The 22,614-nt window shown below is 41.1% G+C and overlaps 2 protein-coding genes across 2 annotated transcripts in view; both read left to right on the forward strand.

The window, feature by feature from the left end:
- The window catches only part of LOC134222772 (roundabout homolog 2-like), a 294,250-nt gene that overhangs the window by 27,539 nt on the left and 244,097 nt on the right, over nt 1-22,614 (forward strand).
- On the forward strand, nt 3,830-6,333 carry LOC134221503 (SET and MYND domain-containing protein 4-like). The gene is made up of 3 exons (XM_062700699.1): nt 3,830-4,031; nt 4,343-4,747; nt 4,848-6,333. The coding sequence occupies exons 2-3, from the start codon at nt 4,377-4,379 to the stop codon at nt 6,226-6,228; spliced, it is 1,752 nt and encodes a 583-aa protein (XP_062556683.1). The 5' UTR covers nt 3,830-4,031; nt 4,343-4,376; the 3' UTR covers nt 6,229-6,333.

The following is a 22,614-nucleotide window of genomic DNA, read 5'->3' on the forward strand; positions in this document are numbered from 1 at the left end:
GAAAATATGGAATGCATTTGGCAACCCCCATTGCAAAAATCCATGTGTAAACTCATGAATATAATGCGGAGTTTTTTGTGAGTGTATATAGAGACACGCGGAGAGAATAAAAGCATTTCTGGCCTAACGGCCAGCAGACAAAACAGTTCTGTGCGATTAGCAAAATACAAATTTGTGAGAACTTGAAGTGACTCTCAGCATGAGCAGTTATTTCGTTTGCTCCAACCATATATCCTGCCCCGTTCAGCACCATTACTGCCATATAATGCAACGAGAAATATGATAAAATACGATTAAAACTGGGTATAAGAACTCCATAAACAGCTTAATTTACTTAACTTTCAAAACTTTTTCATATTTTTCATAACGTTGATTACAATACTTATCTCGCATTTAGCACCGATTGGTAATGTTTGTTTACTTTGCTCGTTTGGTACCGCGTTTGACGGTTCGTTTGGTACTTTCGGCTTCACTCTGCGCGGGTCTCTATCTATAAACAACGTCTCTGAGATTGAGCACTCACACACAAATATTATACACGGAAAATCAAACTTTTTTGAGTGTATTGAGTGTGAGAAAAAGATGACTGTGAGAAAAAAAATCTCGCAGAACTCTTATAAAGTGCAAAAAGCGCAATATATTGTATGCTGTTTTAAAGATAATTTCTTTAAAATTTTAAATATTTTTTCTCTATCCAGCTTTCCACGCTAACCATAATGGCGGATGCCATAAATAAATCTGACAGTAACTGCTTCCGACGCCGAACCAGCGCCGAACTGGTTTCGACGCAGGTCGTATCTCAGCAACAGTTTTCACATTGTTTATTTATTTCAATGAGAATAGTCTGAAATCTACAAAATTGGAGGAAACTTTAGTATCGGAACAAACTTTTTTTAATTTATTGCCGATTTCACCAATTTGAAGAGTTATGTGTAGATTGTGATTTGCCCGCTTCTTTTTCTCACACTCACTCTCATTTCGGGTTGATCGATTTTTGTTACTGAAATTTACCCAAATATAACCCATTACTCGTTAGTCACATGTAAGCGTGTACACTAAATCGATTCCCGCCAAGATTTGACGTCTTTTTGTTTTCAGATTGAGCACTCACACACGGAGATTTGAGAATACTCATTGAATGTTTTAAAATCACCCACCTCTAGAATCTATATGAAGCTGTCAAAAAGATGGGTGATTTCAAATTTTGCTAAATGGGTGAAAAAACCCCATCTTCTAGCAGTTCCATTCCGTCAACAAAGAGGGTGATATTCATCCGTTTATGGGTGAAAAATCTGTTAGCAGTTTTTCGAGAAAATTCAATGCCTGTAGTGATATGGCAAATTATACAATAAATTCGAAAAACAGAGGACACACCCTTGCATCCAAGTCTAAACAGCAAACGTGAGTAAAATTTGAATGTTTCTAAAGTAGCGAAATGTATTAGAACATAAAAAATAGTTTACAAAACCCGTTTCAAAATTGTTCCAAACTCTGATTTGCGTTTTGCCTTTTCCAGTTCACTTCGTGATGGATTGCTCGTGCATAAAAACAGTATAGCAGAGGACAATATAAAGGAATTTGGATGCCTGGATTGAGACCTAAATGACCCAGAAGTCTATCAATCTGACTGCTACTAGAACATCTTTGGACTTTCAAAAATAAATGGCTGACCTAACTATTTTATGTGATTTTTAATAGGTTCAGCGGGTTCAGTATCTTAAACTTGTGTCATGTATAAAATAAGTGGAGTAATAAATACGTTTTTTGTTGTACGCCAATTTTTTTTTAATTATTTAAATCACAAGAATTATCAGCGCTGAAATTATTTGACTGCAGATGGGTGTTTTTCACCCATCTGAAAGAAATTTTTAATTCGAGAAGGTGAGTGAAAAATACACATCTATTTTGACGTACAAGCCTTCTTCCCATTTATGGGTAAAGCCACTTTACCCACCTTATGGGTTAGTCCACTTATCTCGAAGGTGGGTGAAAAAACACCCACTTCTGGGTGTTCCTATTTCTCCGTGCACGGAGATTTGAGAATACTCATTGAATGTTTTAAAATCACCCACCTCTAGAATCTATATGAAGCTGTCAAAAAGATGGGTGATTTCAAATTTTGCTAAATGGGTGAAAAAACCCCATCTTCTAGCAGTTCCATTCCGTCAACAAAGAGGGTGATATTCATCCGTTTATGGGTGAAAAATCTGTTAGCAGTTTTTCGAGAAAATTCAATGCCTGTAGTGATATGGCAAATTATACAATAAATTCGAAAAACAGAGGACACACCCTTGCATCCAAGTCTAAACAGCAAACGTGAGTAAAATTTGAATGTTTCTAAAGTAGCGAAATGTATTAGAACATAAAAATAGTTTACAAAACCCGTTTCAAAATTGTTCCAAACTCTGATTTGCGTTTTGTTTTCCAGTTCACTTCGTGATGGATTGCTCGTGCATAAAAACAGTATAGCAGAGGACAATATAAAGGAATTTGGATGCCTGGATTGAGACCTAAATGACCCAGAAGTCTATCAATCTGACTGCTACTAGAACATCTTTGGACTTTCAAAAAAAATAAATGGCTGACCTAACTATTTTATGTGATTTTAATAGGTTCAGCGGGTTCAGTATCTTAAACTTGTGTCATGTATAAAATAAGTGGAGTAATAAATACGTTTTTTGTTGTACGCCAATTTTTTTTTAATTATTTAAATCACAAGAATTATCAGCGCTGAAATTATTTGACTGCAGATGGGTGTTTTTCACCCATCTGAAAGAAATTTTTAATTCGAGAAGGTGAGTGAAAAATACACATCTATTTTGACGTACAAGCCTTCTTCCCATTTATGGGTAAAGCCACTTTACCCACCTTATGGGTTAGTCCACTTATCTCGAAGGTGGGTGAAAAAACACCCACTTCTGGGTGTTCCTATTTCTCCGTGTGCACACACAAATATTATACACGGAAAATCAAAGTTTTTTGAGTGTATTGAGTGTGAGAAAAAGATGACTGTGAGAAAAAAAAATCTCGCAGAACTCTTATAAAGTGCAAAAAGCGCAATATCTATATTTTTTATGTTTTAGATCGAAGAAAAATTTCAATTCCTACACATTTACCGGTGCAGAGCAATGGATCAATCAAGGTAACTCATTTTGCACTCACCGCATCAAAACAACGGCGACACTGTATACGCGAATTTCTATTCGTGTTGTTTTGACAGAACATGTCTACGGTGGCTCGATCTGTTCGTTTCATAGCGGCAGTTTTTGTTTATTGATTGATCCATTTTGTTTCGATTTGTTACGCAAAATGTAGGGGGTGGTGGTCCTTTAAGATTTTGTTACGCGTAACAATAGAGGTAATAAACTATAGAGGAAGATTGTCGCTGTCGTCACTGCCGAAACATCTTTTGCTGGCGAGGATAGGGCACTAAATGTCAACGAAGGAAAAATCAGTACGTTTTGACAGATAGGTACCCAACATGTTTGGGTACGATAACAAAGGGAACCGCAGCGACAATCGTCCTCTATAGTTTATTACCTCTATTCGCGTAACAAATTAATTTCCACGCTAACCATAATGGCGGATGCCATAAATAAATAAATAAAAGTGCAAAATGAGTTACCTTGATTGATTCATTTAAACAACCCCCCACCCCCTACTGCGTTACGTAATATTTGAACAGACCCTAATCGATTAGTAACTAATCGATTACTCTCGGTTCTTGTCGATTATTGAATCGGTGATCGATTCATCAAAGTAATCGATTAGATTGCGACATCTCTACCTCAGACTCAGATCTCAGAGCTCAATGAGTGCATGAGTGCCGTACGTCAACAAGACAAGGCAGAAACATCGCTTCGCTTTGCAGAATAAACCGCCGTTTGTGAAGCATTTTGGTTCTAAAAGGATCTGAATCATCTGAATAGTGTCATTATTCAAGTATTTTCGTGGTTAGTTTACATTATTTAAACATTCATGTTTAAATAAAATTATTGTTGGCGAAGTGAACTGGGAATTATCTTAGCTTGGTGAGTAATTAAATATCGGTAGGTTGAATAGCGTGTTTCAAACATCTGCCTAAACAAACCGGTGCAAAATTTTTTTATTCAGAAAATGCATTACCTATATTATATGATTTGGTTTTTTTATTCGCCTCAATTTTTGTTGGAGGATTTATTAGTTTAAAATTTTGCACTGGCGCTGGGATGCTGGTGAAACATAAATGACCATGTGGTTTCTCTTCGTTCCTATGTTTCTATGATTTTTCATAGATAGAGAAAGACGGAGCATCGATGAAAAATGTTCCACTGAATTAACGAGAATAATTTTCGCCTCTTAGAACCTGAACATTCATCGAATACACATACCCCAGGATGGAGAAATTGGCAGAATTACTGGCCTCCTACATGACGGCTCAAGATCCGGCCCACCTGAATCAGGCTCTACGCATCTCCAGAAAGCCCATGCACCACTATATACAGGAGTTTATGACGCAAGCGCCGCACTTGAAGCACGCCGACGTTCTCCTTTATCGGACTTACGTTCTCAAAAACGGACCTTTTATCGACGAGACTGTCGCCGCGGATTTGAATAAGAGCGACAAACGGGCCGCCGACGTACGTCAAGCGGGCAATCGGCTCTATCTATCCAAGCAGTACCCAGAAGCGCTGGAGAAGTACAACGAAAGCATCTGTTGGGCCGATGGGGCAGATTCGGAAAATTTAGGAATCGGTTACGCTAATCGGTAAGCTTCGCGTTTTGGTTGTTATGTGTTGCAGGGTTGGTAGTACCTTGCAGAATTGTTAGGACGAAAAAAAATATACTTCAAATTGTTTTATTTCCAGTTCTGCCATTTACTACGACATGGGAGAATATGAGCTCAGTCTGGCCAACATTGTCCTCGCCAAGAAGCATAACTATCCGGAACGCTTGATGCCTAAATTGCAAACTCGAGAACACAACTGCAAGGAGAAGATTGCCGAAGGTCAGTCACAACTAGCTATGCGTTGTCCATCGCTTGCCATGAACGTGGAGCCCCACCCGATGATACCGTTCATGGCTGCCGGTATTGCTCAAAAAGAACTGCCTGGTTACGGTCGTTCGCTGGTAGCAGAGCGTCCATTCAAAGCCGGTGATGTGATCCTCAAGGAGAAAGCGTGGCTGGCAGCCATCAGCCCAGAATTGAAGTACAAAAACTGTAATCACTGTTCGGCGGACAACTTCTACAGTCTTATTCCATGCCCGAACTGTGTCTCGGTCATGTATTGTAGCGAGAAATGCCTGGAAGAGGGCTTGAAGTACAGCCATCGATTCGAATGCGGCATTACCGAGAAGCTGCATCACATTTCCTGGGGCAGCAGTCGAATTTGGATGGGATCAAGAGCATTCTTCTACGGGTTAACTCTTTTTAACGACGACATGAAGAATATGATGGACTATTGCGAAGCGAATGGTAGAAACGGAGCTGATCCACTAACCTTGGATTATTCAAAGTATGATCCACTGGAGGAGTTCAAAGTTTTCCACAAAACCAAGCTTGCAACAAGTGAATTCTTGTATGAGGATTCGTTCCGCTTTTACGCGGCGCTTTATTTCTCTGTCTACATGAAGAACCCTCTTGTGCGATCCATCGTTAGCACAAAAGCCCACAAAGATTTTATGCTACGTTCAATTTTGGACTACATGCGCATCATCGGTTTCTTGATCATTGGGCCGCGTCAGAACTTCACCAATCAGCTGTTTTCCATAGGATCGGTTTGCAACCACTCGTGTGATCCAAACACAGTGGCCGCCGTTCAGTACGGTCAACTAAAATTTATTATCCTCCGTCCGATTGCGGCCGGCGACCAGATTCTGATCTCTTACGGACCTTTGGTCTACGAAAGCACCGACAGCGAACGCCGCCAAGCGCTGTCCATGTATCACTTCGTTTGCATCTGTGATGCGTGCGATGCGTACAAAATGCGCCGCAGGAAGGAAACATCCAAGCGGCTTCCAGGCATTCCGCTCAAGCAGCTGAAAGCGATGAGTGAGCTACTTCACGATGATGCGGCGGACGGTGCGGCCAAGCTGACCATGATGCAGCAGATTGTCAATCGGTACCAGCACAGCTATCCTCGGAAGGATTATATGGATTCGCTGGACCTGTACTACAAACTGTTGGGAATCACGTTTCTCAAGGAGACGCAGGACCTTCGGCGCACCACAGCTGCCGAATCTGCTTGATTGAGTGGTTCGAAACGATTTAGCTTTGGCTAAGTAAGCATTTTATCGTTAAGTTTTTTCCATTATTTTTTGAATTCTGTTATTGGTAAATAATATCATTTGTTCAATCTATATGCGTTTTCTATTATTTTATTTATTTTATTTTATTTCATTGATGTATAAGCCAAGTCACCGATATGAATTTGGAATTCATATCATCCATGATACACCAGGGACTTAAGGATAAGGCTTCACAACATCTTTACCCATTGGGGTTTTAAGTTTTGCGGAATATACTCATAGTATATCGCTATATGATTATATGTTTTACATTTAGTTCTAATTAAAATCAATAGCGATTGGATCATGTTCCCATCATGCAACAGAAGCTCGAAAAGTACGTTAAAAAAATAATTAGTTAATCATCAATCGCAAGTGTCAGTCTAAATATATTGTCTAAATATAAATTTATATTGATGATGAATTAGGAACCTTTTATGAAAACGTATTTTAACTATACTGCCGTCATACGCATAATTGTCCCATGTTTGCTGGAATTCCTATGTACATGGGACAGTCATGCGTATAACGACAGTATAGTGTTGCATAAGATTTTGAAGATTATTTAGTTAAAGCCTCTAAAACTGCATTAAAAGACCAAAGCGGGCCGCAGTTTAGAACCTTTCACCAAGCAATCATCAAAAATTCTCTACTCACAATTTTAACCACTACATATTCTGAACTTCATTTCGAGAAAACGCCGAATGCTATCATTGTGGGCTACGATAGTCCTCGACAGTATCGAAATTGCCTCCAAACAAGATTCGACAGTTCATGAGCTTCAATTTTATGATGGGCTTGAGAAGTTTCTATTGTTTCTATTGTCAATCTTTCCGTATCCTCAGTCATAATTATGTCAAATGTTTAGTACGGTGTCATATCGTCTTCATTTTCATTTATTTAGTTTACATCTAAACAGATAACACTGACTCAACAATTTGACGCCACAATACACGGTTCGAGGCCGCATCCCTCCATAGTCGGATACGCCCCACGTTCGCCAAGTCGTTTCGCACCTGGTCTGCCCATCTCGCTCGCTGCGCTCCACGCCGTCTCGTACCTGTACCATCTTTGCAGGGTTGCTGTCCGGCATTTGTCCTGTCCATCGTACCCTTCCGGCTATAGCTACCTTCTGGATACTGGGTTCGCCGTAGAGTTGGGCGAGCTCATGGTTCATTCTTCGCCGCCACACACCGTCTTTCTTCTTGCACACCGCCAAAGATGGTCCTAAGCACCCGTCTCTCGAATACTCCGAGTGCTTGCAAGTCCTCCTCGAGCATTGTCCATGTTTCATGTCCTTAGAGGACAACCGGTCTTATTTGCGTCTTGTACATGACACATTTGGTGCCCGGAGCCCGTAGTAGGCCCGACTTCCACAGATGATGCGCCTTCGTATTTCACGACTAACGTTGTTGTCAGCCGTTAGCAAGGATCCGAGGTAGACGAATTCCTCGACCACCTCGAAGGTATCCCCGTCTATCGTAACACTGCTTCCCAGGCGGGCCCTCTCGCGCTTGGCTCCGCCCACAAGCATGTACTTTGTCTTTGACGCATTTATCACCAGTCCAACTTTTCTTGTTTCACGTTTCAGGCGTGTGTCTGCCACCTTTGCAAATGTTCGGCCGACAATGTCCATGTCATCCGCGAAACAAATAAATTGACTGGATCTGTTGAAAATCGTACCCCGGCTGTTACACCCGGCTATCCGCATGACACCTTCAAGCGCAATGTTGAACAACAGGCACGAAAGTCCATCACCTTGTCTTAGTCCCCGGCGCGATTCGAACGAACTGGAGTGTTCGCCCGAAATCTTCACACAGTTTTGCACACCATCCACCGTTGCTTTGATCAGTCTGGTAAGCTTCCCAGGGAAGCTGTTCTCGTCCATAATTTTCCATAGCTCTACGCGGTCTATACTGTCGTATGCCGCCTTGAAATCAACGAACAGATGGTGCGTTGGGACCTGGTATTCACGGCATTTTTGAAGGATTTGTCGTACAGTAAAGATCTGGTCCGTTGTCGAGCGGCCGTCAACGAAGCCGGCTTGATAACTTTCCACGAACTCATTTACTAATGGTGACAGACGACGGAAGATGATCTGGGATATCACTTTGTAGGCGGCATTAAGGATGGTGATCGCTCGAAAGTTCTCACACTCCAGTTTGTCGCCTTTCTTGTAGATGGGGCATATAACCCCTTCCTTCCACTCCTCCGGTAGCTGTTCGGTTTCCCCGATTCTGGCTATCAGTTTGTGCAGGAAAGTGGCCAGCTTTTCCGGGGCCATATTGATGAGCTCAGCTCCGATACCATCCTTACCAGCTGCTTTATTGGTCTTTAGCTGTTGAATGGCATCCTTAACTTCCCTCAAGGTGGGGGCTGGTTGGCTTCCATCGTCCGCTGAACTGACGTAGTCATCTCCTCCGCTGCCTTGACTTTTACTGCCTGTACTCTCAGCGCCATTCAAATGTTCCTCGTAGTGCTGCTTCCACCTTTCGATCACCACACGTTCGTCCGTCAAGATGCTCCCATCCTTATCCCGGCATCGTTCCGTCGACTTCGACCCATATACCCGACGTTGATCTCCGCTGCGTCGTTAATGGCTGCTTTGACTGTATTCCAGCAGTCCTCAAGAGGGGCCCCATCGAGCTCACCCTCTTCCGGCAACGCTGCCTCGAGATGCTGCGCGTATGCAGTGGTGACATCAGGTTGCTTCAGTCGCATCAAGGTCGTACCGCGGCGGTCGTCGGTACCGAACATTGTTGATGACGGATAGTTTTGGGCGCAGTTTAACCATCACCAGATAGTGGTCAGAGTCGATGTTAGCGCCACGATATGTCCTGACGTCGATAATGTCGGAGAAGTGCCGTCCATCAATCAGAACGTGGTCGATTTGTGATTCTATCTGCAGTGGTGATCTCCAGGTGTACCGATACGGGAGGCTGTGTTGGAAGTAGGTGCTCCGAATGGCCATATTCTTGGAGGCGGCGAGATCAATTAGTCGTAGGCCGTTTTCGTTCGTCAGCCGGTGAGCGCTGAACTTTCCAATAGTCGGTCTAAACTCCTCCTCTTGGCCAACCTGAGCGTTCAAATCTCCTATGATGATTTTGACGTCGTGGCTTGGGCAGCTGTCGTACTCACGTTCCAGCTGCGCGTAGAATGCGTCCTTATCATCATCAGTGCTTCCGGAGTGTGGGCTATGGACGTTGATTATGCTGAAGTTCTTGGAGGCGGCGAGATCAATTAGTCGTAGGCCGTTTTCGTTCGTCAGCCGGTGAGCGCTGAACTTTCCAATAGTCGGTCTAAACTCCTCCTCTTGGCCAACCTGAGCGTTCAAATCTCCTATGATGATTTTGACGTCGTGGCTTGGGCAGCTGTCGTACTCACGTTCCAGCTGCGCGTAGAATGCGTCCTTATCATCATCAGTGCTTCCGGAGTGTGGGCTATGGACGTTGATTATGCTGCCGCAGCTCTGTTAGATGGTATGATTACCTCCGTTCGCACCATTGATCCCTTCCAACAAACCTCCTGCAGCGCTACGATGCCGAATCCACGGTCCTTGAGCACATCGGCGAGTATGCGTGTGCTCCCGATGAAGTTGAGAGATTTGCAGTTCCACGAATCGAGTTTCCAATCGCTAGTCCCTTTTCGTCGCAGTGGTCTTCGCCGATGGTTCCGGTCCGTACTCTCTTGTTGATTGTTCGTTGCGTGAGTTTTTTTTTTGGCTGGCTTGCAGGGCCTGACACCAAACCCCCTAAATTTCCGGAGGACCATGGTGCACAGTTTCACTTAGAGTCCCTCGCTGGCACTCGGACGATGATCAGCCGCCCCTAACATGGAGAACAGACGCTGTTGTGAGCCGATCCTGACATGGAGAACAGACGCTCAATAAGATTTGCACCTCCGGAGAGGAGCAAACCCCCCCTTCCCTGTCAGCATACGACCATAGTTCCCACCGGGGTTGGTTACCCGATCTTCCCTAAGGTTGCTCGTATCCCGGCCAGCACCGCGGGAAGGTAGGGATAGGAGTTGCTGGGTAAGAGGCTAAGGACCGCGAGATGGGGTCTATTTTATTCCTTCAGGTACGCGAAGTACCAATGGTACGCTTTACCCAGCATTTGCCGTGCCACGTTTTGGTATTCCAAGTTATTAAACTTTTTACCTTTGCAGAAAAAAACAATTGAGAACGCTAAAATAATAAAACTTTTCTAAAACCAATATACATAAAGGAACTAACATCAAATGTTACTCAGATTCAATTATCTGTCTATTGCGAGAAAAGAGAAAAAATCTAAAGGCTCCCCCAGACCTAAGCGATTACATCGCCGCGACGGCGACAACTAGTCGCCGCGATTCTATCGTTGGGTCGCTGCAGTCAATGTTCTATTTACGCTTCCATACTAACGGCGACAGAATCGCTGTCGCCAAGCGATAGAATCGCGTCGCGACTGTCGCGTCGCGTGTGTTTGGGGGAACCTTAATTTTGCGGACCAAAGAAGAAGAAGCAGACTGAGTGTCGGAAACTTCGAAATGGCATGCACTGTACAAAAAGTGTTGATATTTCTTGATATCAAGAATATTCGAGAAATCTAAAATGTTTCAAAATCACATAAATATATGACAAAATGCCTTGAAATACAACTTGTTCAAAAAATACAGCAGCATATAACATTCGTTTAATGTTGCATATTCTCGTTGATTTTAATAACCAACATACTTACCAAAAAAAATAAACAAACTTTTTTATACCGTGCATCAAGTGATTTGACGTTTGCGGAACAGCTTTCCGACAGTCGACCGTCGGACCCCGGTTCGAATTTTTCAATCTTCTCGCAATAACGGATCTGTTTACACATATTAGTGATATAAAAATGTTATTAGGTTTCGAGAAAACAGGGGGGGGGGGGTCATGTGCCCCGAGAATCACGTGTGTCCAGTTCTCCTACTGCTCCATTCAATTAGTTGTACAAACTATTATTTGAAAGTTAAACTGCGTTTTAAAAACTCACTTATTTTTCGAGCACAATCGAATACAGATCTGTATAGACAGAGTGCATCAATCGCAGCACTTTTCTTTTTCTGCTGTCGTATAGGGGAGGACGGGGCAAGATCGTCACCCGGGGCAAGAAGAGCACCCCTAATTTCACAGATATTATGCCTTTTTCTCTTTAAATAACCCCACACACTGTTAAACTATAGTCCAACAAAAGACTCAAAAAGTATTATAAATATCCAGCTTTCCACGCTCGCCATAATGGCGGCTGCCATAAAATAATTTGACAGTATCTGCTTCCGACGCCGAATTGCTTTCGACGCTGCATGGTATCTTAGCAACAATTTCATTTTGTTTATTTACTGACAAATCTGGAGAAGCGTTTGCAAACTATTTTCTACGATTTTCTAAAATTAAATTGATTTTTTATTTCCAGGACATTTTACAACATCTTGTGATGAGCAGAGGCAGTTTTGCTAACTAATGGATGTATTTATGAGGATGACCGCATTCTTATACGACCAGCAATATAAATATCGGATGTTTTCGACGATTTGATATCTAGACTTCCCATGTTCAAATGCAAGAACATTATTGCCGTGAGATATACAAATGAAAATGCAATTTCAATGAACTATTCAATCGGTGATTGCTAAATGAAATGTTCTGCTTGATGAAAATGTTCTGTGAATATGAAAGGTTGAGGAGGCGTAAAAAATATAGCACAGAAATATACAACTTCGCGTTTGGAGCATCTTCACCAGTAGGAAGAGCTTTCTCGTTTATGCAATGTCAGTCTGCTAAAGGATTCCAGTTGAAATTAAAGCTAAAGCGTCATATTTTTTAATCATTGGAGTTTCAGAACTATTTTCTTGATTATCGTTCATTGAAAATTATTATTGTTATTGAAAATTACCAAGATTACCATCACACAAATAAGTTTATTGTGCATCAAGCTTCATATTTAACTTCTTTCAGCTTTTTTTTAGTTTCCTACGCGAAATTATTTCGTATTCCCACTGGAAATTCCTTCGAATGTAAAAAAATCAATGGCAATGGAGTTCCCGATGAAATTCGAAATGATTTTCCTTGTCCGATTTTTACGGGAAATACTTCTTAATTTACTCTGCAAATTCTTACGAATTTTCACGAGAAATTATTTTGATTTTCCACTGGAAACCATTTCGAACTTTTACGATTGATTCTTTTGTATTTTCACAGGATTTTTCAGGACAATTCTTTTCAATATACACGGGATTTTTTTCGAATTTTTACGGGAAATTCTTTCTAATATGAATGGATCTTCCCATTCGAAAAGATTTCCCGTTTAAACTCGAAAAAAAAGACTTTTCGTCTAAACTCGTGGAAATTAAAGATTATTGAACGTGAAATTTGAAAAACATGACTGGATGCAGCAAAGAAGCATAAGAAATCCCAAAAATCCTGATGTACATCTTCCATCAATGAAGATAGTTGCTAACAATATGCAGATTCGTTACTAATAAATAGGTTGAGAATGCAGGGAAGTTGGACATGGGATGTCTAGTTATCAATGTTCATCGCCGAAAATATCCGAAATCCATACTACCGGTCAGATACGACTGCGGTCATCGCAAAAAAAAAAAAATCATTGATTGGTAAAATTCACAAATGCCACCGCTCCTATTTAGATGTTGGAAATATCCTAGAAATAAAAAATAATTAGAATTTTATAAAACCGAAGCAAATAGTTTTGCAAACGCTTTTCCTGGTTTTTCAGTAAATAAACAAAATGAATTGGTTGCTAAGATAGCATACAGCGTCCAAATCAATTCGGCGTCGGAAGCAGATACTGTCAATTTTTTTTATGGCGCCGCCATTATGGCGAGCGTGGAAAGCTGGCCAGCTTTCCACGATCGCCATAATGGCGGTTGCTATAAATTAATCTGACAGTAACTGCTTCCGACGCTGAACAAATTTCGACGCTTGTGGCAACTATGCAACCATTTCACATTGTTTATTTATTCTTCGGGCATAATCACGAGATGGAAAAATCTCAATTTTCATAATAGGATAATTTTTTTTTTTTGAATGGTACATTTTATTATTTCTTTATTGTAGGTTGAAGTTGAAGAAGAAAACAACGCGGTGCACCGGTTCAAATTTGTTACATGGACATCTATTTCTAATGCAACTAACGGAACAACACAGTGATGTGCTTCAGATAAATTTTGGCATTCGTTTCCGAATTAATACGAATTATTTTATTTATTATCAGACTAAGGCCGGAGTGGCCTGTGCTGCACATAAAAGTCTTCTCCATTCACCTCGGTCCATGGCTGCACTTCGCCAACCACGCAGTCTGCGGAGGGTCCGCAAATCGTCCTCCACCTGATCGATCGACCTTGCCCGCTGTGCACCTCGCCTTCTTGTTCCCGTCGGATCGTTGTCGAGAACCATTTTCACCGGATTACTGTCCGACATTCTGGCTACGTGCCCGGCCCACCGCAGTCGTTCGATTTTCGCAGTGTGAACGATGGATGGTTCTCCCAACAGCTGATGCAACTCGTGGTTCATTCGCCTCCTCCACGTACCGTCCGCCATCTGCAACCCACCATAGATGGTACGCAACACTTTCCTTTCGAAAACTCCCAGTGCGCGTTGGTCCTCCACGAGCATCGTCCAGGTCTCGTGTCCGTAGAGAACTACCGGTCTTATAAGCGTTTTGTAGGTAGTCAGTTTGGTAAGGCGGCGAACTCTATTCGATCGAAGCGTCTTGCGGAGTCCAAAGTACGTACGATTTACAGCCACTATGCGCCTCCGAATTTCTCTGCTGGTATCGTTATCGGCGGTCACCAGTGAGCCCAAGTACACAAATTTTTCTACCACCTCGATTTCGTCACCACCGATAGAAACTCGTGGTGGGTGGCTTACATTGACCTCTCTTGAGCCTCTTCCTATCATGTACTTCGTCTTCGACGTATTAATGACTAGTCCAATCCGTTTAGCTTCGCTTTTCAGTCTAATGTAGGCTTCCTCCATCCTCTCAAAGTTACGTGCCATGCTATCAATGTCGTCGGCGAAACCAAATAACTGGACGGACTTCGTGAAAATCGTACCACTCGTGTCAATCCCTGTCCTTCGTATTACTCCCTCCAAAGCGATGTTGAATAGCAGACACGAAAGACCATCACCTTGCCGTAACCATCTATGCGTTTCGAAGGGACTCGAGAATGCCCCTGAAACTCGAACTACGCACATCATCCGATCCATCGTCGCCTTGATCAACCGTATCAGTTTATCCGGAAATCCGTTTTCGTGCATTAGCTGCTATAGCTGGTCCCGATCGATTGTATCATATGCGGCTTTGAAGTCGATAAATAGATGATGTGTGGGCACGTTGTATTCGCGGCATTTCTGCAATACCTGACGTATGGCGAACACCTGGTCTGTGGTAGAGCGTTCACCCATAAATTCCGCCTGGTACTGCCCCACGAACTCTCTTGCAATTGGTGTTAGTCGGCGGCATAAAATTTGGGAGAGTACCTTGTAGGCGGCGTTCAGCAATGTGATTGTGCGGTAGTTGCTACAATCCAGCTTATCGCCCTTTTTGTAGATGGGACACACGACACCTTCCATCCACTCCTGCGGCAGAACCTCATCCTCCCAAACCTTGGTAATCACCCAGTGCAGCGCTCTAGCTAGTGCCTCACCACCGTGTTCAAACAGCTCTCCTGGTAGTTGGTCAACTCCAGGGGCTTTGTTGTTTTTCAGCCGGCCGATCTCCTCCTGGATTTCCTGGAGATTCGAAGCCGGAAGTCGCATGTCCTGCGCGCGTGCTCCTAGGTTCATTACAATACCGCCACCGTTGTCTGCCATATCGCCATTCAGGTGCTCTTCGTATTCTTAATACGAATTAATCGACCCAAATATTAAATTCTGTTGCTACCTATTCCTTCAACAATTAAACAAATGTGGATGTGCTTCTGGGTCCCCTGAACTGGCACCTGAGTACAAGAAATGTTCGTGTTAGCTCCTGCGTGTCGCGAAGAAATTGCAATAGCGCCCGCAGCCAATATGTTCGGCAAAATATTTATCAATAGTTTTCTGATGCTTACTAATTTACGAAGTTTCAAAATTCACAACTCTTAGAGTAAAATCAGCAGTGATTCAAATCGTTCGGGGCTGTCAATTTGAATATGAATCTGAAACATTAATTTTCCCAGCAGCTGTTCTAGATTCAGTTTTTATACCAGTCAACTGTCAAAAAAATAAAACTGGTATAACGCTCCGTTCTATTTTCTGCAGATTTGAACCACGATTGAATCACGAGATTCAAATATTTTTCAATTGTTTTGGTGCATGGATGCGTCATTTTATCTAAGGATCAATCCACTTTGCAATTCCGGCGCTTTTCTTGGCAGTAACATAATGATTTCAATTAATTGAAAATTTGAAAAACATGAATAGAACACTGCTGGGGAAACCAGCGAGTTTGTTCTATTTTGCTCCAGATTCAAACTAGAATAGTGGTCGAAAATTTAGAATGAAACTGAATCACTCCTGATTTCACCCTTATCCAGTAATGCACCTGAATGTGACATTTTTATGCTTATCCAAATAAATTATATTCCAATTCTGATGCCTGAATAATGGCTAACGGCCGCCAACGACGATGACTTTGGGATCAGAGATTGGGATTATGCGCTTGTACTGGACGATGCCATATGCCATGACGTTTGTACGGTGTTGCGGAGGCAGAAGGCATGCATAATGCTAACGATTTTTTTTATAAAGCTTGTGTGTCTTTATACAGTTAAAAGTGAAAGATATGAAGCGGATTTTATCTTCCGAATGTATCATTGTGCGCACTGCGCATTGCAAAACCTTCTAAATCTAAAATCTTTGTTTATTTAGAAACATGTAGTTTATACAAGGCGAGAAATATACTACCAATTATTAGTTTCAGATTTCAGTAATTTGTATGTCGAACACTTTAGACATATAGACACGATAGCAACAACAGCTAGTTCTGGAACATTATACTTTCATCCTCGTATGAGTCTAAAATTTAACACGGTTGAGCTTAGCTATATCAGATGTCTACCAATCGGAAGAATCAGCTTACAGTTCAATATATATGTACATCGAATATATTCAAAAGCAGCCGAACTCGGAATTATAGATGTCTTGAATACGCAAAAAATCTAATGAAACAGAACAACTTGGCCTTTCTTGCAGGCAAGAGAGTTTTGAAGAGGAAAACTATATTTTCTTCGAGATTTGCCTAGCTCAAGGCAGGGCTGTTTGTAGAACAATAATATTCAAATATTTCTTTGCTGAAAAGATTGGAAAAGTTTTAGTTAAAGCGATATTCAAAAATAATAAATAAAAACCGAATTGTTGTCCGAAATTAACGGTAGCAAATCTTTTCTTCGATGGTAATAAATAAACAATATGAAAAATGGTTTCTGGGATACGAAGAGCGTCCAAAGCAGTTAAGCGTCGACTAGCGTCGGAAGCAGTTACTGTCAAAAACATTATAGCAGCCGCCATTATGGCGAGCGTGGAAAGCTGGATACAATGTTTGACCATGCTTAATAACATTTGAATAATTTGTCTCAAATGGGGCAAGATGAGCACCCCATTTTGAAACAATCAAATAATACACAAAATACTGGAACTCTTTTGGACAACCAACAATTATGATTTATTTTACGCTGAATCTATTCAGTAGCGTTAATTATCATGTTTACTGAAAATTTGGGCTGATTTTTGTTATTCAGTGTGATTTTGATGATATCAATCATCAATAGGGTAAATGATATATTTTGGACATCTGAATATATTTTGTACTTTTGGCTATATTTTGCCTGTTTTTCTGCTTGGCTTTCTTTAAATAAATCGGAATCATGTGTCTGCTTAGTCTCTTTCATATTCACATTTCTAACCATATTTATGTAACAAATTGAAGAAAATATAGCCAAAAGTCCAAAATATATTCAGATGTCCAAAATACCATCGTTATTGTTTTAATATAGCCAATGCGCATTAAACGCTATTTTTTTTTGTTAATATTGGTGCTCTAATACATTTTATTTAGAAAAAAATGATTTTTAGAAGGATGCCCTTCTTGCCCCGTAGGGATGCTCATCTTGCCCCGTAGTATATTTAAACCTGGGTGCTGCGCATAGAGCCGCTTTTCTGCTCTCAAGCGAGTAGAGGGATATTTTGAAATCAATCCCATAAGCAAAATTATTTTGCAGTTACTTGGCTGTCAAACATTTCCCGCTCTTTGATTTTCTCTTTCCATGCTGCATGAGGATGCACAAATGGGCGAGACTCTACATGACTTTACGATGATTTACATACATTCCAGCTTCAATCAGCTGTTGAATTTCGTGAAATTTCGTAACGAGTGCATTTAAATTGCATTCTTACTAATTTTCCACTACAAATATAATATAAACATATTTGCTACAAAGAATACAAAACTCAAACTAAATTTATTTTCATTTTTTCCCCGAATAATAACAATACTTCTCAATATAGGGTCTGAAACGAACATAACCACAATCATCAGAAAAGTTTGGCTTCAGTTTGACAACCAAATCGATTCTATAGACCAATGCAAGATCTTGACTTAACCTCACTTATTTCACAGTTCACAGAGCTTGTTTACAGGGTGTTAGAATTAAAATCGATCAGCCGGAAATAAAACTCCGTAATTTTCGCTCAAAATCATTTTGATCCGAATATTCTAGTAATATGCTTTAATTCCTACCATAAATCAATCACGAAAGACATCAATATTCTTAATTAATCGCAAAGCAGTTTTTCCGGAAGCTGCTCCAGTCCCTGTAAACAAGCTCTGTGAACTGTCAACCTACGTCATCTTGCACTCACTGAGGAAAATGGACGTACGATTTTCAATAAAACGCCTTATGGAAATTTTCCACAAGGAATCGGTATGAATTTCAATATGTTGCCTTATGAATGATGATTTTCATTTAAAAAAAAGTGAAGTGCGGCAGACTGGATTCGAACCATGAACGTCGGGGACGGGAGGCCGGTATGTAGACCACACGCCCATCGACGCTTGGGTATTCGGTAACTGCGTATAAGAAGCACTGATGGTGGAATAATCAGTCGAATATTCATAAGGCGCCGGTTATGAATTTCGATAGTCCAGTTCGCTGAGTGCTGGTCTATTCGCACCACCCAGATTTGAACCAGTCAAAAACAGAATTTTTGTTAAGGGGCCGTACACATATTACGTAAGCAGTTGTGAGGGGAGGGGGGGTCTGTCAATATCTTACGCGCCATATAAATAAAAAATCTTTTGTATGGAAAAAATCTTACATGGGGGGAGGGGGGGTCGAAAAACCCAGAAAAATTGCTTACGTAATATGTGTACGGCCCCTAAGTCACATTTATCGGGATTACCGTTCTTTTTGAAATTCGCGTTTTAGTCTAGATGTTAGATAAGATGCAACAGAAAAGAACTGTTATTTTGTAATATAGAAAATCATGCTTGCTGAGAAGGTATTAAGTATCATTCTTAGGGTGCTCATCTTGCCCCGTCATACTCTATCTCTATGAATATTAATAAAATGTGTGTCGGAGCAACTTAAATGCACATGGAAATTCAGTCAGTTTATACCTTGATATGGTATTGAAAATGATATTGATATTTAATCTATTTATTTGTTCTCTCCAAGTATAATCAGCCACCGCAAGTTAAGAAAAACCCATAATCCGGTACCGTCATCGGGGGTGAGAATGGGCCAGCGCCCTTACCGACAGTATGGAAGTCGGATAACAAAACTGTTCAAAAAGGTCTTCTATAATAAATTAAGTTTTTATGCCCTCAGATACATTAAATCTATTCTACAATAATAATAGTAATTTGATGACCCATTTTCGTCTATATCACACCGTAGTTCTTATTTATTTCATTTCATATGAAGCATTCATCTGGATCTGGCGGCCGATTGTGATTCCCATTTCTCAAACAAATCCCATCATCTTTTGTTCTATCCAATGTCCTGCTAATCGGCCGAAAAATGGAACGTCAATCGCAAACTCCCATCATCAACAAAAGTTTCCCTCTTTCCTTAGAAAGATGATTTCCTTCCTCTTCCCGCATCTTCCTTCGCGAAAAGCTCCTCGTCCATTTCCGTTTCGATTCCAATAACAATTTCCCCTCGACTGCTCCCGCGCGCCGTCCGACATCCACAAAGCCTTCCATTCAGCGAAAGCTAGTCCGGGTTCGACGTTTCGGTGTCGTTGTCAGAAACAAGAAGTCAGTCTCCTACTTCGTTCTATACCATTTACCTTTTATCCTTTCGTTTATTTTACGTTCGGTCGCACACAGTAAAACAGAAGCTCGGACGACGAAAAATCTTCGCCGCATCGGAGGGTGGTGGTGCTCGGTCGACTGCTTCGCTGGCAAAATGGACAAAAGCTCGGACCTCCGGAAGGGGTGTTCAAGTGAAACCGTCGCAGCAGGAAAAGTCCTAACAACATTGGTTTGTGCTTTTCTTTGTTTCATATTTTTATGAAAACTACTGATGTCGTTTGTGTACTAGTTTGGGATTTGAGGTTTATTGAAATCGTTAATGCGTCATCTATATCTGATACTGTTTCATATTGGGAATGCGTTTTGCGTAAATTTAGTTACGAAAAAACTTTATTTCAAAAATGTGAGTAACCAATCAACTCCATCTGAGGGATTCCAGATCCTGCCTCGTAGGTGGATAGATGCAGAAAAAAGTCCCATCGCGCAGTGTGTCCACCAACGCTGGCTATGGGGGATAATCGAAGACGAACGAGGAGAATAATCGGCACACAGTCAAAGGGGTCTTCCTTTTTGATGGGACTTCCTCTCAATTTCACTGATTGTATTTGACATTTCGATTTTATCGGGAAATTTCTCTCCTTTTGCACATGGAAGTCGGTCGGTTGGATTGGCGGCCGTCGTCACCACCAGCAGGGAACCATCAGCTGGTCTGACGGAAGAACATACCAAACGTATATACCAAGATCCAAGGACGGTAGTAAAACGTGGTGGCGATGGATGCGCATCCACACTCGGGGTTCCGCAAAGGACAAACAATACGCGCGTGGTAGGACGAGGTCGTTGCAATGGCATTTCTTTTCATGAACTCAGCACAGGACGGGAGGTGGGCCGGCTATCAATGGAGGAAATATTCACGCAAGAGTTGAGTCTGATTTGTTCTGATTTCGCTTTGCTCCCTGCCTGGACGGAAGGATCTGCCGGGGACGTGGACTGGACGAGCAGAGTGTGCGATTCTTGCTTAACCAAGCATTCCGTTAGTCGAAGCATCATGGATAAAGCTAAGTACATACGACGCAAGGTCGACGGAGGAAGGAGAGTTTGGTTAAACAGAGCGTTTGTGATTGCTTTTCAATTGACTTTCATTTTTTTGTTCTTTTGAAGCGAAAAAAGCCATCCACTGGTGCTTTAGATGGGGTTGCCCTCATTGAGTCGACTAGCGCCATTGGGATAATGATTTTCCGGGCGCACGTTTCCACTGGAAATGGATCTTTAGCTTGATTAAGAACGTGGAGTTCGATGGGAAATGGAGTGTACTTTTGCAGGGTTAGAATCCATTTTAAATGACGATGAGGGTAATAATCGAAGATTAAAGTACTAATGGAATTTCATGAGATATCTTCTAGCTCCGAGCAGCGAGTTTTAGTCTGTATTATCTTCCAGTTCCAATCATTGGGGAAGAATATTGTTTGATAATCTAATGGAAACGTCCAATATAATGTATGTATATTTTAGAACGTGATCTAATTTCAAGAGACCAATTTGAATTGAGTTTTCATGATTTGGTACGACAAACAACTTTTTGCACATTTTTAGTCGATTTATTGTCAGCACTACTAATTGTTTTTTATTGGTGCATTAAGTACAGTAACCATTCGCTAACTGGGCGCTCTTTAACTGGGCTGCTTTTTAACTGGGCATTCGCTTTCACAAATTACATAACGCTAAATTAGACCATTTTCAACCCCCACTCACCCCCTCGTAACGTGTTTTGTATGGAAGGGTTCTAAAATTTGTATGGGCCGTAACGCTCGGACAGACACCCTCCCACCCCCTAAAGCGTTATGTAATTTGTGAATGGGCCCTAACTGGCCCAGTTAAAAAGCAAACAACCGTCAAAAGTAGACGTCAAAAGTAGTTTGACATTTCATTGTCAAAGCTAGCAAGGGGCATGCAAAAGGGAGACGAGTGAATATAATTGATTCTCGAGTAACATGCTAATCGGGCGTAAACCAATTATTATTTTTATTCAGAAATTAAAACAATAATTAGGGTCGCAAAATAATGTTCAGGAATGTGGAAGACCTTTTAAAAATTAACTTCTTGCCCGACAGCAATTTATTTTACAATCAATCAAATTGAATCAATAATCTCGGTAGTTGAAATTTGCGAGAATTTGTGAACATGACCACAACAAAATTCATTCCACCATTGTGAACCATTTAAAGTTCAGCAGTTTGATGGTTATTTCTCTGTGGTTATAAATTATATTTTCAATTCAAAATTTAATGAATTTCGGTACGTGGGAACAATTTAAAACTAATCTAGATTAAAAAATTAGTTTTAATAATAGGATCAAGATATGCAATAATCTCAACACCCCTAAAATGCCCAATTGCTGCTTACATTTTTAAAATTGCTGCCAAACAATAATGCATGACTTAAAGCTAGTACGCTGCTGAAAAGTACTGTGCAAATAGATAGGATACGGAATGGTCACGGAATGATTCCGCTACTGAAATTCCGTGAGCAGTACGGAGCTGACAAGTAGAGAAAAATTCGTAACGCTAATAACGCTAAAAATACTGGGTAAGCTAAATGGAGCTATCACTTTTCCTTACCGAAAAATATTCCGTATGGAAAAGTAATATTTCTCCCATACTGAATCAGCTGTCAAATTTACCTTGGTAATTTGATCAAATTTTCCGTAAACCCATTCCGTAAGAGCAGCGTACTAGGCTTTAGCTAGGTGTTTGAATAAAATCAAGACTATCTTGTACAAATGAATAATTTTAAAGCAACACAACAAACAAGTAGTGAGGTCTTTTAGTATGTAATGTAAATAATTGTGGTTGAGTTGTTTGCATTTTGTTAGATTTGCCCAATTGGCAAATTACTCGTGTTGCATATTTTTATTGTTTTTAAAAAGCACTTCAAAACATTGCATCGACATCACCCTCGGTGTCCATCAGCGTTTGACTTGACAGGTCGCCAAAAGATGTTTTAGTAGTGCTCTTAGCCCAGTTAGCGAACGGTTACTGATTCTGATTCCAAAATTTTCATGAATATCGGTACATGG

Source organism: Armigeres subalbatus, chromosome 3 (assembly GCF_024139115.2).
Source record: "Armigeres subalbatus isolate Guangzhou_Male chromosome 3, GZ_Asu_2, whole genome shotgun sequence".
In the NCBI taxonomy this organism is placed as follows: domain Eukaryota; kingdom Metazoa; phylum Arthropoda; class Insecta; order Diptera; family Culicidae; genus Armigeres; species Armigeres subalbatus.

Excerpts from the sequence above, each read along its gene's own strand:
- LOC134221503 (XM_062700699.1), top strand. The coding sequence starts at position 4,377 with ATGGAGAAATTGGCAGAATTACTGGCCTCCTACATGACGGCTCAAGAT. Across the intron at positions 4,748-4,847 it reads GGAATCGGTTACGCTAATCG|TTCTGCCATTTACTACGACA; the intron begins GTAAGCTTCGCG and ends TTTTATTTCCAG.